We start from the raw sequence: 17,670 nt of genomic DNA on the forward strand, positions 1-17,670 counted from the left end.
CATAACCCCATGCATCTACCCTAGCCAGTCCCCCTGACACTAAGGGGCAATTTAGCATGGCTAATCCACCTAACCCACACATCTTTGGACTGTGGGAGGAAACCGGAATACCCAGAGGAAACCCACGCAGACACGAGGAAAATGTGCAAACTCCGCACAGACAGTGAGTGACCCGAGGCTGGATTTGAACTCAGGTCCCTGGCACTGTGACGCAGCAGTGCTAACAACTGTGCCATTGTGCCACCCCTTGGGTCAGAAACAACTATGCTAAACTAGGGATAATTACAAAGGAATGAAGGCAGAATTGCCAGGAATCGACTGGGAAAGGAATTTAATGGCTGATCAGCAATGGCAGACATTTATGAAAATAGTTCATGACTCACAACAAAGATCTATCCTAGTGAGGAAGGAGGATTCTGGGAAAGGGATAAATCAACAATGGTTAACCCAGAAGTCAAAGATAGTAAAAAAGTGAAAAAACATTGTGGCAAAGATTAGTGGTAAACCAGAAAGTTGGGAAAGTTTTAAAAACCAGAGAATGACCAAAAGAGGGAGAAAATATGAGGGTAAACTAGCAAGTAATATAAAAACAGACAGAGAGCTTTTTAAATATAAAAAAAAGAGGGCCCAAAGTAAACACAGGCACTGTATAGAATAAGACTGGGAAATAATGAGGCAGAAAATGGCATACGAGTTAAATACTTTGTGTTAGTCTTCAAGGTAGAAGACACTAATACCATTCCAAAAATACTCAATAATCAAAGGGTAAAAAGGGGGTGAAGAAAATAAATATTACTAGAGAAAAAATACTAGGGAAACTAAAGGCCAATAAGTCCCCTGACCTGATGGGTTGCAACCTAGGATATTAAAAGGAACAGAGATAGTGGATGCACTGGTAGTAATCTTCCAAGAATCCTTAAATTCTGGAGAAGTCCCAGAGGATTGGAATACTGCCAATGTAACAGCCTTATTTAAAAAGGGAGGGAGACAAAAACAGGTAATTATGGGCCAGTTGGCTTATCATGCCATTGGGAAAATGTTAGAGTCCATTATAAAGGATGTAATATCAAAGTATTCAGAAATACATAATGTAATCAAGCAGAGTCAGCATGCCTGCCTGAAGGGTTCAAAAAATTGTGGTAACAAACAAGAAAGATAAAAGGGAAACTAGTAGATGTAATACACCTGGATTTCCAAAAAACGTTTGATAAGGTACTGCACAAAAGGCTACTTACAATAAGAGCTCAGGGTGTAGAGAGTAGTATATTAGCATGGATAGAGAATTAGCTAACAAGTTGGGATAAGATGGGAATTTTTAGGAGAGCAACCTGTAACTAGGAGTGTCACAGAGATCAGTGCTGGGACCACAATTATTCACAATATATATTAATGATTTGGACAAAGGAAGTGAATATACTATTACCAAGTTCATGGAGGAAACAAAAATAGATGGGAAGACAAGTGGTGAGGATGACACAGTCTACAGAGGGATCTAGATGGGTTGAGTGGGCAAAGGTGGAATAGAAATATAGGAAAATGTAAAGCCATGCACTTTATTTGACAGAATAAAGAAGCCGAAATCTTTTTTATAAATGGAGAAAGACTGCAGAAAGCTGCAGCGCAGAGGAAATTGGGTGTCCTCATTCATTTCTCGCCGCAACAGGTCCACAGCAGATAACATTCCCCTGATCCTGCACTCAACCCTGGAACACCTAGATAACAAGGACACCTATGTCAGACTCCTATTTATTGACTACAGTTCAACCTTCAACACTATTACTCTCACGAAACTCATCTCCAAACTCCGTGGCCCAAGCCTCAGCATCTTCCTCTACGACCGGATCCTGAACTTCCCAACTCACAGACCACAATCAGTAAGGATAGGCAACAACATCTCCTCCATGATAATCCTCAACACCAGTGCCCCACAAGGCTGTATTCTCAGCCCCCTACTATACTCCTTATACATCTATGACTGTGTGGCCAAATTTCCCTCCAATTTGATTTTCAAGTTTGCTGACGACACCACCGTAGTGGGTCAGATCTCAAACAATGATGAGAGAGTACAGGAATGAGATAGAGAATCTGGTGAACTGGTGCGGCAACAATAATCTCTCCCTCAGTGTCAAGAAAATGAAGGAGATTGTCATCGACTTCAGGAAGTGTAAAGGAGAACATGCCCCTGTCTACATCAATGGGGACAAAGTAGAAAGGGTCGAGAGCTTCAAGTTTTTAGGTGTCCAGATCACCAACAGCCCGTCCTGGTACCCCCATGCCAACACTATAGTTAAGAAAGTCCACCAACGCCTCTACTTTCTCAGAAGACTAAGGAAATTTGGCATGTCAGCTATGACTCACACCAACTTTTACAGATCACAGCTTGGTATGGCTCCTGCTCTGCCCAAGACCGCAAGGAACTACAAAAGGTCGTGAATGTAGCCCAATCCATCACGCAAACCAGCCTCCAGTCCATTGACTCTGTCTACACTTCCCGCTACCTCGGCAAAGCAGCCAGCATAATTAAGGACCCCCCGCACCCCGGACATTCTCTCTTCCACCTTCTTCCGTCGGGAAAAAGGATACAAAAGTCTGAGATCATGTACCAACCAACTCTAGAACAGCTTCTTCCCTGCTGCCTTCAGACTTTTGAATGGACTTACCTTGCATTAAGTTGATCTTTCTCTACACCCTAGCTATGACTGTAGCACTACATTCTGCACTCTCTCGTTTCCTTCTCTATGAACGGTATGTTTTGTCTGTATAGCGTGCAAGAAACAATACTTTTCACTACTATTGATACATGTGACAATAATAAATCAAATCATAAATCACAAAAAGCTAGCATGCAAGTTCAGCAGGTAATAGGAAAGGCAAATGGAATGTTGGCCTTTATTTCAAAAGGGAATTGGAGTATAAAATAAGGAAGTCTTGCTAAAACTATATACGGCACAAGTTAAGACCAAACTTGGAATACCATGAACAGTTTTGGTCCCCTTATCTAAGGGACGATGGACTGCCTCCAATGCCAGTAAAGAGAAAGTTCACTCAGTTGATCCCAAGTATGAACAAAGGTTGAGTAGGTTGGGCCTGTACTCATTGAAGTTTTAGAAGAATGAGAGGCTGCCGTAATGAGACATATAGGGATCTCAGGGAGCTTGACAGGGTAGGCATGGAGAATTTGATTCCACTTGCGGACGGGTCTAGGGTCAGAGGGCATAATCTCAAGAGAAAAGGGTTGCCCATTTAAGGCAGAGGTGAGGAGGAATTTCTTCCCGCAGAGAGGCTGGGTCATTATGTTCAAGGCTTAGATAGACAGATTTTTCATCAGGAAGGGAATCATGGATTATGGGGATAGTGGAGTTGAGGATTATCATGAGACCAGTCATGATCTCATTGAGTGGCAAGGCAGACTCGATGGACCAGATGGCCCACTTCTGCTCCTATGTCTTATGATGTTAGTGAGGAGGACTTTGTGGGATTGACTGTGCAGGATATGCATTTGTCATATCTCCCAAGTGCAATCTGATTTTGTTATTGGATTGTTCTTTAATTGCTTTATAAAACTGAGTGGCTTGCCAGTCCACTGCAAAGGGCAATTAAGAGTCAACCACATTGCTGTGGATCTGGAGTCACAGGTGGTCAGACTGGTTAAGGGGGCGACACATTTCCTTTCTTAAAAGGACATCAGTGAACCAGGTGGATTTTAATGACAATCCAGTAGTTTCATTGTCATCATTACTGAGAATAGTTTTTTTAATTCCAGATTTAATTGAAAGAATTTAAATTTCCCCAGCTGCCATGGCACGAATTGAACAAACGTCTCCAAATCATTAGTCAAGGCCGCTGGATTACGAGTCCAGTAACAGTATCACCGGTGATACTGCGCCCATTGATTACCACCCATTACCCTACCTCCACTGATCATTGCACCTTCATGTTGAACACCAATTGGAAGGCTAACAGGTGCACGGAATTGAGCGACCACAGTTTCAGAACAGATAAAGTAGCTCAAAATTGGGCATCCATAAAAAGGTGCTGTTGGCAGATTTGTGTTGGACCACAATCTATAACCTTGTGATTTGGCATAGCCTTCACTCTGTTACCATCAAGCTAGGGGACCAAACCTGGTTTAAATGAGGAAAGCATGACAGCAATTGCAAGATGCGTACCCAAAAATGAGGTGTCTCGCTTGTAAAGCTACCAATCGGAACTACATCATGCTGGATAGCAGAAACAATATGATAAAAGAGCTAAACTATCCAACAAGCAATGGATTAGATTGATGGTCTGCAATTCCACACGTCCAGGTGTGAATGATGAACAATTAGCCAAAGATGATTCAAAAAACATCCTCAATGATGGTGATGCTTAACACAATGAAAAAGACAAGGCTGAAGTCAGCAAAATGGTTAAGTGGGTGATTCATCTCAGCACCTTTATTTGGTACCCATTATCACAGATCTCACCAATTTGATTTCATCCAACTGATATCAAGAAACAGCTGAAAGCATTAGATCGAAAGCCCTGACAACATCCAGGCTGTACAACTGAAGACAAGTGCTCCTGAACATTGGTCATGCTAATCCAGTACAGCTACATCACTGGCATCTACCCGACAACATGTAAAATGCCCAAGCGAGCTACACACCAAAAACCAAATACAATCTGCCAAATCACTGTCCTATTAGCATAGCCTCAATCAATGAAGTAACACAATATGTCACGGTGCCATCAAGTGGCAATTATCAAACAATCTGCTCACTAGGTTCTGCCATGGCCACTCCCACTCAGCTCTAGATTTCATCACAACCTTGGTCCAAATGCAGACAAAAGAGCCAACTCTAGAAGAAAGATGAGAGTGACTTCTCTTGACATCAAGACAGAGACAGCATCTAACCAAGTGTGGCAAAAAGGAACCCTAGCAAAACCCTAGACAATGGGAATCAGGGGAAAACTCTCCACTGGTTGGAATCATATCTAACATAAAGTAAAATAGTTGTGGTCGTTGGTCGATCATCTTCTCCCTCGACATTGGAAAACCAGGAGAGAAGACAGGGAAAAAATTTTTAAAGTTCCCAGTAAGGGATGAAAATAAAGGGAGGAAACAGGAACCTATCAAGTTAAGAAAAGGAGAAACAGGCTCCAATTAGAGAAAGGGCTAGGAGGAGCTGATCTTTAGTGAGGTTGATTCGGGAGAAGCACTGGCAGTTGAATGAGAGCCCAAAATTCTGAGAAGGCAACTGAAGTTGGTAATACTATGCTGCATGGCACTGTATTCTTATGTCCTGATGAGTGCAAGGTAAAAAGCTTTTACAAAACAGTCTCCTTTTTCAGCAATATCAAGTTCTGTACTACCAAACAACATTGAAGATTCTTGTAAGAAATTAATGGACGTCACTCATTAGCATGACATCAGAGGTACACAGCCTCAAACAGAACTACCAAGAACTAAGATATAACCAAGCTACTTGGTGTGTACAATGCTCACAGATCCTACATTCCTGACAAAAAGAAAAGCTAGATACCATCAAGCAAAACACACACAGCAATCCAAATTAAGTGATAAGAACAAGGCTATATACAGGGCTAAAGCTGCTTTTGAGCATGACCGAATACACTCCATGAAGGTTTATCTGCCCCGAAACCAACAGTATGACACCCATCCTCTCAGCAGACAGCAATCAGCTCCTAACAGGTCTGAAATTCTCTCTCACCAGGCAAAGCATTGTAACAGTCTCCTGAACCAACAATCCACAGTGTACAACGGTATCATTGAATCACTTCTACTTCACTTTCAAGCCAAAGTCACCAAGGCCATGAAGTAGGCAAATACAAAAGCAAAATACTGCAGATGCTGGAAATATGCAGGTCAGACAGCTTGATGACCTTTCATCAGAACAGTAATGTTCTAATGAGAGGTCACTAACCGTTTCTCTCCACAGTTGCTGCCTGACCTGTTGAATGTTTCCTGCATTTTTGGTTTATGCATCACTGAATAAATCTCCAGGCGGTGATGACATTTCACCGTGATACTTAAGTACAGAGGAGCTCATTCGGTTAGGAAACTCAAGTCTCTTCTGCCTAATCTGGAACCAAGACATTGTGCCCTAAGATTACAAGGATGCTTCCATAACTCACTTTTACAAACAGAAGGGATGCAAATCCATCTGTGACAATCATGGTATTTCACATTTCTCCAAAACAGGAAAATTAGCAAGGGTTATTCTCAATAAGATTGTCACTCACCTCATTGACTTGGTGTACCCGGAATCACGGTATTGCTTTGAGGCTGGATGAGGAACAGTCAATACAAACTTTGCAGCTGGACAAGGAACAGTCAGCACGATCTTTGCGGCATGCCAAATTTAAAACAAATGCCAGGAACAAAACCAGGGCCTCTATACAGTATCTGTTGACCTGACCAAGGTCTTCAACACAATAAGCAATGAAGGCCTATAGAAGGTACTGTACAAATTATGGCTGTCCTCAATCATCCATTCATTTCATGACATTGTGCTGACACATCAGATGCCTTTCCTGTCACCAATGGCACCAAGCAACATTGTGGTTCTTTTTGCCATGCTCTTCTAAGCACTCAAAAAGCTCCATGTAGGAGTACTCATTCAGTTAAGGACAGATGGCAACCACTTCTATCTGCAAAGGCTCGAACAAAGATCACAGAGCAGCTACTAAGTGAGCTCATTTGTCAATGACTGTGCTCTCACAGCACACACTCCATCAGCTGCTTATTGACCACTTTGCCAAAGCCTCAAAATGCTCCAGCCTTACAAAATCTTGCAACAATCTGACCTGAGTATAAACTCAAAATTATTCCGCTATCTTGAGTGTATTTATTTATTTGTGGGACACGGGTGTAGCTGGCTGGCCAGCATTTATTGCCCATCCCTAATCACCCTTGGAGGGAGTTGAGAGTCAACCACATTGCTGTGGCTCTGGAGTCACATGTAGGCCAGACCGGGTAAGGATGGCAGATTTCCTTTCCTAAAAAGGACATTAGTGAACCAGGTGGGTTTTTCCAACAATCAACAATGGTTTCACGGTATTCGCTAACAACACCATGTTACATGATGAAATCGCCCAACACCAACTCAGCACATTGTAGGTTCACGAACAGGCTTTGGGAAGAGTATAGTTTGTCTCAAAACAAAGATCAAAATCCACCAGGTAATGTTTCTCAAATCATTTCTCTAAAGGTTGTGATGCACGGACAAACTATTGGCATCACAAAGCAACTCCAGGCATTCCGGCTTTGCTGCTTAAGATCCAACTGCAACATCAAGTGTCACAACAAAATCCCAAACACCCATGTTCTTGCAAGGTGCCACATACCTGTTATCAAGAGCAGGTTAATCAGAGCTCAGCTTTACTGCATCAGTTGTGTGGCTCACAGAGGATTCTACATACCAGAGGCAGTACCCTATAGCCAGCTGACCCATAGAACACAATAAACTCGGATACAAAGCCAATCTCAAGAGTCTATAACACTAAACACATCCAAATGTAGAAGTCTCTATTATCAAGCAATCTTAACATTTGAGCAGATGAGAATCAAATCTCTATAGCTGCAATATTAGTGCCTTTAATCACCCCTCCAACATTAATTTCAAATGTAATGTTTATAATCAAATCTGCAAATGAAGATTTGGTTTAACAGGGTGGCATAGTGGTTAGCACTGCTGCCTCACACCGCCAGGGACCCAGGTTCAATTCCCAGCTTGGGTCTGTGTGAAGTCTGCACATTCTCCCCGTGTATGCGTGGGTTTCCTCCGGACACTCCTGTTTCCTCCCACAGTCTGAACAACGTGCTGGTTAGGTGAATTGGCCATGCTAAATTCTCCCTCAGTGCACCCAAACAGGTGCCGGAGTGTGGCAACTAGGGGATTTCACAGTAACTTCATTGCAGTGTTAATGTAAACCTATTTGTGACTAATAAATAAATTTTATCACACATGAGAAGACACCAACCTAGACAGTGAACAAATGGTCTCCTTGCTGAACATTCATCCATCCAATCACAACACATCGCAAGATCTTAAATTGGAATGAGATAAAATGGTCAATTTGGTGATATTGATTGAGAGATAATTGTTGGCAAGACTGCCCTACTATTCAAATATTGTCACAGAATCATCTATATCCATCAGAACAGAAAAAGTCTCAGTTTAACATCTTATTCGGAAGAGAACACTTTCTGAAAATGCCTTAGTATTACCTCAAAGTGTCAGACTGGAATGCACAATTCTGACTCAGAAACAAGTACTATCAAAACAAGCTGGCATTTGACTCAGTGGTACTGCTTGTGCTTCTGAGGCAGACAGCAATTAAACAGCCAATGATCAAAAAAGTAAACTAGTGAAAATGTGCATTCTGCACTTTACAAATATCAGAAGCAGGATTGTCATTTTGTGCATTTTTTTAAAAAAAAGAGCCAATGTCCTTTATGTGATCTCCCAGCATCAATGAAAATGTGCATCAAATCTGAATAAGGTTTATGATCTCGCACATCCACTTAGACAGCACCTCCACAGAACAAGACAGTAGCAAACCCCAATTATGTGCTGCATTTCAGTCTAAGTGTATAAGCAGGGCTGCAACCCACTATCTCCTTACATGCAGGACAGTGTAATACCAATTGTCAAGCAACTTAAGCCCCAATAATAGATCCCTTTAAATCTAGAAAACAAAATCTTATTTTGAGCTTATTTTTCTTACTTTATGGGTCTGTCCCATTTAAATTAGGATAGAAAAGGGCTGATTTTAGCACTATTTCTTCATTAAATAGAGAAATTCTGATCAGAATATATTGTTTGCATCAGCAACTGATATATTATATATATTTAGAACCTTTATGTATTCAAGACCCCAAAATTACACTTATGCAGCTCATAATGAGAGAAGTTTGGACATGCTTAGCTTGGAGGATAACAGCATCATTTTGGTAAGCCATGCGAACTCATTTCACCTTTTCTCAAACAAGCAAACTTCTTTTTTGTAACCTGAGCTGTTTGTCATACCGATACACATTCATTTACAGTAGACGAGTGCTATGTCACAAATCTCAGCTGAATCTACTTACAGAATTGTATACCCATCTCATTAACATTATATACTCTCAACAAGGATTTGTTACAGCTAAAATAACTGTACCCTATTTGGGTTTCGAACATTTCAGCAGGAAAATAATTTTATACATAATGGTTACCCTATCATTTTAATGGTAGCAATATACCAAATTATCTAAACTGGTCTTGAAACAAAAACTATTGGAGTCAAGATACATCAAGCATAGACCCAGAGTGTGCAAGACACTATAATGTTTACATAGCAACGGGGGAAAAAACAAAATAGTTGACATCTGCACTAAGTACCAAGATTCAACTAGCAGTTGAGCATCCTTTCTGCTGTTAGGGAACTGGAATTCAAGGTGTATAGTATTTTGTAAATTATTTCCCCTTCTTTCTTCCATTTTGACAAAATTAAAAAGAAAATTATTTTAAAACCAACCCATCTGAGCAACTTGCATCCTACAAATGATTACTACCAAGTTTACTGAACATGCATATTACAAAATATAGCAAGAATTACAACTCAAAATCAAAGTTTCTGCATGCACATCCTTTGCTGGGCACAATTTCAGGAAAGTTGAAATGCTTCCATTATCAAAGCTTAGGCTGGACTGATAATTGTCCTCCTGGATTGTCAACACCAGCAGTTGGTTATTTCTAGACAAGGTAGCAGACACCAATTAGAGAAACATGAATCTTATGCATAATCAAGGAATAAAGTAACCTAGGTTCTCCCCAAGAGAAATAAATTCACATTGTTTCACTCTATAGAATTAAGCTATTTTCTCTAAAATTAAATCTTATGAAAGTCCTGCAAACTTACACAAAGGATCCCAATGACGGTGACAAATAAACCCATAATTGTTGATCCCTTTCAAAAATAGACGCTTATTTTCATCTTTCTGTTCTATAAAAGTAATGTAACTGTTGTTCACTGAAATATCTAATGTTATCACTTGAAAAAAGTGAATGATATTCATTGAGCCAAACTAAGGCCTAGCTCTTCAAATCGCAAAGGAACTACATTCAATATTAACCACTAATAGGATGACTCAGCTAGACCCAAAAGAAAGGCAACCACTACTACAGTGAATGACTGATTTTGCCATTACAAACTTCTAACTTTAGTTGTGCTTAAAAGCATGATAGCTTCTGGACACACTGTACAAGTCACTAATGAATATAATGTAGCCATTATCAATGAATTCAACACTATACACAATCTCTGTATTCCCTGAACTAACAGCTGTAATGTTTTCAAGTAAGGCACTGTAGCATTTTAGACAAATCTAAACCCATATACAGGGTTACTGCTGTACACAAGTTTAACAATTTAAAATATACTGTATTTAATACAGCTGAAAAGAGAAACATGCTGTTGAAGTCTTGCACTCATCGGGACAAATACAAGAATACCAGGTTTCAAACAATCATAACAATTACCGGTGCTGATTGGATGACAAGCCAATTCTGAATGGCTGATGTGTACCATAAAGAATGCAGCAGGATATCATAGGCTTCTCAAGCTGTTGTCTAATTCAAAAATCACACAAGTTTTGAACATATTCCAGTTGTTTGCAGAGAATGGAACCATGTATGAATCTATATCATTGCTAGCAAGTGCAAAAGAGCCACATTATGAGCTTCTGACAGCATCTGAGGGGAAAGAATAGAGCCAACGTTGAGTCTAGATGACCCTTCGAAGGGTCATTTAGACTTGAACGTTGGCTCTATTCTCTCCCCACAGATGCTGTCAGACCTGCTGAGTCCAGCATTTTCTGTTTTTGTATCAGATTCCAGCATTCGCAGTATTTTGCTTTTATCACATTATGAGCTTGACTGATTATCTTAAATTGTTGTTAGTGTAACTATTAGCACACTCGGGATTGTTCAGCAAGTGCTGCCTGATCGCATAGTCACATCAAACAGTAGACATTTTGTTTTTACAGGAATGATCTGGTTGAGAACAGCCTGTACTCTATGATGAACAACTGAAGTAACATGCTATTTGATTCAATCAGCCAATCATTGGGATGTACAGCCTACATGCCCATATCGCACCAGCACCGTAATTCTTACACAATGTTGCTCAATTGTATGATAGGCAGCATGTATTTTTGGATTGACAGCATTATCCTGTCAGAGGAAAATACCACTGCGTAGCAGCAGTATGTAAAATGGTTTGCTTAACCTGTTTAATTTTTTGAGATACTGTGCCCTTCCAGGGTAATACAAAATAGATTGCCACTTTCAGACCTGCAAAGTGCCCCAGTCTTTGGCCAATTTGTGGGTTTGCACGATACACAGCAAACAATGATCTGTTCAGGATAACCACTGTCCAGTACAATAGCTTTGACGTGTTCCATCTACACATCAAGCTTGCGAGGTAAGCAAATGGTTAGGGTCCTATTCACACGACTGCTGATAACGTCAATGTTATAGCACATGGAGTTATACAAATTCCAATGTTTATATTGACTGGCAAAGTTAGGCTTGCGGTAGAGAATAGTGGACAATCCATTAGCAGATTTCTCAACCAGCACATTGAAGAAGAAGGAGAGCACATTAGACTGCTCCATCTCAAACACCAATTAGAGCATGGGATAGAGCATATTGTGCATAAACAATCCTTCCACAAAACTTCAGATTTAAAGATTCTGAACATATCATTTATTATCAGAAATATGCATGGGGTAGAATAGGAGATTCGAGTTCATTCCATCAAAACTGTTTCTTCTGAAAACCAACAAAAATGTTATCTGGACCTAGAGGAGATCCCATATAATTGAGGCTACAGGGTGTGATTTAAAGTGCACCTCACTCACTGCACAAGTTGCTAATTCAGATAGTGATGCATGTATATTGTCATGATATAGTGGTGTGGCGCAAATATCGATGGCTTGCTTTAGCAACATGTTCATCATAAGCTTGAAATGTCCAAAGAGCACATAAACAAGGCTATCCATATGTAGGTTATGTATAGTCTTCAAAGTTGAAGAAATTATTTCATTGTGTACATGGCAAACTCAATAAGAACTTGCTATCGTAATTTACTCAACCATTTGACCAATTCATACTGTGTAGAATCAGTCAATGATAAAATAGGGCGTAATGGACATCACTTGTGTATCTCTTCAGCAGCGCATGCATGTACTGGCATATTCAACCATGAGGATGAATCCTATGTTACAAGACAGCTTTTGAATTCAATTTTGTATGAAATTGAACAAGTACAGTATACCAAAATTACAATAGAAAGTAGACCACTTGACCCAACTAGTTCAGTTTGGCATATACCCTCTAAGTGAGCAAATCATTCTAACAACATTAACCTGCCCTTTTTCCTCATTCATCTATTCATTCTTGTTTTGGTGTTGACAGTTTCTGCCTCAATCACCAAGCCTGGAAGCAAATTATATAGCCTCACAATTCTGTGGAAGTTTCATCTGCCCTCTGTGCAATGTCCCAATCATTGGGATGTACAGCCTACATGCCCATATCGCACCAGCACCGTAATTCTTACACAATGTTGCTCATTGTATCTATGATACCTCATCCTGGAGTCCTCAACCACTAGTGAGTCTGCTTTCAGCTAACCTGTCCCATTTATTGTTAATTTTCTACTATATTTCTCCAGTATGTGTTGTTGTAATAACACATGCACACAATGTAGAGACCAGATTTCTTAGGCAATACAATGGAATACAATTTGAAAACACAGCCAATAATCACTATATCATATCAATGGCTTACGAACCTTGTCTGTTCAGAGGGTAAAGAAATTAAAGGCCTGACATGAAAAAAATAGGCAGCTGGAGTTTCAGATACAATCAATAATAGAACTTCTCTTAAATCTATACTTAAATACAATGAACATCAGTTGTCAATGCATTTTGCACAGGTGTTAATTAATTCTAGTGAGATAGACAATGATAACTGAACCAAATGATTTTTATATGCACCAACCAAGACAATCTTTAGGTGAGTAAACCTGTCACAATTTCCTCAACCTTTTGGATAAAATCTGCTCATAATTTCTAATATACAGGAGCATATTTCAATCTTAGAATCAATGATTTCTGCAAAAATGTGGATTTCAAATAATTGTGGTGTCTCAAATTCCATATTGTATAAGAAAATCTCTATACATGCTTAAATCATAAAATGCACACAAAAATAAACAAATAACTGAATGCTGGCAAACTTTTAGCTGATGAAAACTCAGTTTCCTACAAGAATACTAAAATTTACATCACAATCTCTCAATAACTAAAATGAATGTTGCATATATGTACTAGCACCAAATAAATTTATTCAATACTGCCACTATATTGCACACGACTTTTCAAAACGTACTTGACAACCTTGGAACATTTAGGGACGATACTGACAATTTGAAAGCGATTCAAGGTGTGTTTACTCATTAAGGCCAACGTTTTTAAACGTTTTAGCCTCACTTTAAGTGTGCAAAAAATTCATAAAATCAAATGATATCAATAAACTAATCTGATTTTAAATAATTGATTAAACTATCTTCCTCAGCTGTTAACCCATAATCAAAGTGAAATCAAAGCAACTTCGTGCTAAAATGTGCATATTCTCCCACAATACAATTGAGTTGCAAATTACTGGAATTGGGAAAGCAACGCATGCATCTCATTTATACACTTACTATCAATAAAAAATTGCGTAAACATATGACATTATTGAACTCAAGGCAATATTTTAACCACCAACCATAATAGTAACCATCATTTGTGCTGTAAAAATATCAGCCTGACTTATTAGGCCACAAAAACTGCAAGACATAAACTAAATGTATTTAAATAATATTGCAGTAAACTTGAAATGAACATTAAATATTGCAGAACTTCAATTTCACGTGTAAGTAATGGCAAATAGCGAAAGTAACATTTTAAATACAAAATGCCTTGAATGACCGGAGCACTTTTAAGACAGTGTCTAGGCCTGCACGAAGGCTGAAGACCCACGGGCCGGAACCAATGGCTATGCATTACTGCAGATTATTATTTTCCACACAAATACCGACAGGCCTATGCAGCAACAAGGACGTAATTTTACCACTTACTTGCATTTAACACGTCCAGCAGCTCTGCACAGTTTTCGCACATCTTTCGCTAATTTAACCATTTATCTGCCCTACAGCGTCTTATTAACTTCAATTGTTTGTTGTGTGATCGTTCGTTGTTTTGAAAAGGCGCCGAGGGAGGGGGAAGGGAGGGTAAGAGAGGGAAAAAAATCTGAATGCAAATTAACCGATCCGCACCACAACGACCAGCTCGAACCTCCGCGCCATTTTGATTTGGACAAGTCGGACGAACAGCTTCGGGTGTTTCCGCCAACAATCGGCTCCTTCTCCTGCGCCGGGCACCACACGCAGCGCCCAAGATGGCCGCCCCTCCCCGCCATGGGCGGCACGCTGCGTTCGCATGTCATTACCAGGGCAACCTACGTAACCACGGACACGGCCGCCATGCTCCGCCCAGACTGATAAAGAGTGGGAGGAAATTCCTGTGTGTCAGATAGAGGTTGTAACTGGGTTTAAACAGTGTGTTTTTGCTGCTGCTTCTTCACTGAAACGCATTGCTCGCTTATCAGGTTAGCTGTTTCATTGATGAAGTGGTTGCATTATTTTTTTGAAGACCGGCGTCTCTACAAAGTGAGGGAAAAGGCCTCTTACTCCGTGTATCAAACACGGTTCCTCAATGTGACGGTGGTGCAAATGTCCCTGGTGGCTATTTTGGAGGAATAACTTGTTGATGTCCGCCGGAACATCGTCCAACTCCAATTTAAATGAATGGCGTATTTCCTGTAGGAGCTTGTTAAATCGTCTTTCGAAATAATTAATTTAGTGTTGCGATGATTGATTTATAAAACATTTATAGAAACATTTGAATGGTTAGAACATAACAGGTTCATAGGCCTGTCGAGCCGGGGTCGATTCTACAAGAACAACTCTTCTAGTCCCTCTGCCCAGTCTCTGTGGTTTTGCATTTTTTCCCCTTAAAATGATCCAATTCTCTTTTGAAATTGAATGTGCTTTGTGTATTCCAGGTCCTAACCACTCGCTGCGCAAAATAAGATTTTCCTTCTGTTACTTCCTTTGTTAATCTTAAAAAGATGTCCGTTTGTTCTCGATCTTTCCACCAGTGGAAACAGTTTCTCCCTACAACAAACACAGAAAATGGTGGAAAATCTCAGCAGGTCTGAGAGCTTGCTTGTTTCTCCCTATGCTCTGTCGATACACCCCCCCCCCCCCCCCAAATGATTTCAAACACCTATCAAATCTCTTAACTTTCGCTTCTCCAAGGAGAACAGCCCTGTGTTCTCTAAGTTAGTAAGAAGTCTAACAACACCAGGTTAAAGTCTAATTTCTCTAAGTTACCCACATAACTGAAGTCCTTCAATCTTGGAAGCATTGTCACAAATCTTATTTGCAACCTTCCTAATACTGACACACCCTTTAAAATGCTCTGTAGTTAACACAATACTCCAGTTGAGGCTGAACCAGTGTTTTGATACCAATTTTTCATAGCTTCTCTGCTTTTGTACTCTACCCCTTTTTATAAAGCAGTAGGATACCATTAGCTTTAATAACTGCCCTCTCAACTTGTCCCGTCACCTTTTTCACTTTACCCATTAAACTGCATACCTCTATATAAGGTCACTTTTCAGATTTTGTCATTCAAGGCTGAAAAGCCTGAATGTCTCCTGTCTTTCATTATAACTCAGCTGACACTACAGAGCAGCTGAGTTCTGCAGAAGAGTCATATTCAAATTCAAAACACTAACTATGTTTCTGTCTTCACACACACACTGCTAGATTTGCTGAGTATTTCAAGCATTTCTGTTTTTTCCAGATTTGCAGCATCTGCAGTATTTTGTTTTTATCAGCTATCTCCACCACTTCCAAGTGCCTGAATGTCTTCCAGGTTTCTTGGTGACCAGAACTGATTGCAGTATTAAAGGTGTTCTATAACCCGAAATCTTCTGTCATGACTTTCTATGACATATTCTGTTGCTGTGGCTATTTGACTCTACATTTGGTTTTGTTAATTCTTATCTTATTTTGATTAGACATGTTAAAAGTTAATTCTAAGAATCTTGGATCATTCAATTATATCATTTCACTACCATTCATAGAGGTTTACAGCATAGAAACAGGCCCTTCGGCCCAACTTGTCCATACCGCTAAGCTAGTCCCAATTGTCTGCATTTGGCTCATATCCCTCTATACCATCTTACCCATGTAACTGTCTAAATGCTTTTTAAAAGACAAACAAAAATGTACCCGCCTCTACTACTGCCTCCAGCAGCTCATTCCAGACACGACTCAGTGAAAGAATTGCCCCTCTAGACCCTTTTGTATCTCTCCCCTCTCACCTTAAACCTATCTAGTTTTAGACTACTTTTGGGAAAATATGTTGACTATCTAGCTGATCTATGCCCCTCATTATTTTATAGACCTCTATAAGATCACCCCCAAGTCTTCTACACTCCAGGGAAAAAAAGTCCCAGTCTATCCAGCCTCTCCTTATAACTCAAACCATCAAGTCCTGGTAGCATCCTAGTAAATCTCCTCTGCACTCTTTCTAGTTTAATAATATCCTTTCCGTAATAGGGTGAGCAGAACTGTACACAGTTTTCCAAGTGTGGCCTTACTAATGTCTGGCACAACTTCAACACGATGTCTCAACTCCTGTATTCAACGTTCTGACGAATGAAACCAAGCATGCTGAATGCCTTTTTCACAACCCTGTCCACCTGTGACTCCACTTTCAAGGAGCTATGAACCTGTGCTCTTAGATCTCTTTGTTCTATAACTCTCTCCACTGCCCTACCATTAACTGAGTAGGTTCTGCCCTGATTCGATCTACCAAAATGCAGGACCTCACATTTATCTAAATTAAACTCCATCTGCCATTCATCGGCCAACTGGCCCAATTGATCAAGATCCTGTTGCAATCCTAGATAATCTTCTTCACTGTCCACTATGCCACCAATCTTGGTGTCATCTGCAAACTTACTAAGCATACCCCATAAATTCTAATCCAAATCATTTATATAAATAACAAATAACAGTGGACCCAGCACCGATCCCTGAGGCACACCACTGGTCACAGGCCTCCAGTTTGAAAAACAACCCTCTACTACCAACCACCCTCTGTCTTCTGTTATCAACACCAGGTTAAAGTCCAACAGGTTTATTTGTTGGACTTTAACCTGGTGTTGTTAAACTTCTTACTGTGTTTACCCCAGTCCAACGCCGGCATCTCCACATTCTGTTATCAAGCCAATTTTGTATCCAATTGGCTACCTCACCCTGGATCCTGTGAAATTTAACCTTATGCAACAACCTACCATATGGTACCTTGCCAAAGGCCTTGCTAAAGTCCATGTAGACAACATCGACTTCACTGCCCTCATCTACCTTCTTAGTTACCCCTTCAAAAACTCCTGAAAGTTCCTGTCTAATACCATCAAAATTGGCCTTACCCCAATTTAGAATTTTAATTTTTGGGCCAGACCTATCAGTCTCTATAGCTATCTTAAAACTAATGGA

At 40.1% G+C, this 17,670-nt stretch overlaps 1 protein-coding gene across 8 annotated transcripts in view; it reads right to left on the bottom strand.

Moving 5' to 3' along the window:
- Positions 1 to 14,426, bottom strand: part of usp34 (ubiquitin specific peptidase 34) — a 257,669-nt gene extending 243,243 nt beyond the window's left edge. For all 8 annotated transcript variants that reach the window (XM_078229924.1, XM_078229920.1, XM_078229926.1 and 5 more), the window contains exon 1: positions 14,176 to 14,426. In XM_078229924.1, coding sequence (XP_078086050.1) covers positions 14,176 to 14,218 — 43 coding nt within the window. In that variant the 5' untranslated portion in view covers positions 14,219 to 14,426. The remainder of the gene's footprint in view (positions 1 to 14,175) is intronic.
- Positions 14,427 to 17,670: the final 3,244 nt, after the last annotated feature.

This window comes from Mustelus asterias, chromosome 15 (assembly GCF_964213995.1).
Source record: "Mustelus asterias chromosome 15, sMusAst1.hap1.1, whole genome shotgun sequence".
Taxonomy (NCBI): domain Eukaryota; kingdom Metazoa; phylum Chordata; class Chondrichthyes; order Carcharhiniformes; family Triakidae; genus Mustelus; species Mustelus asterias.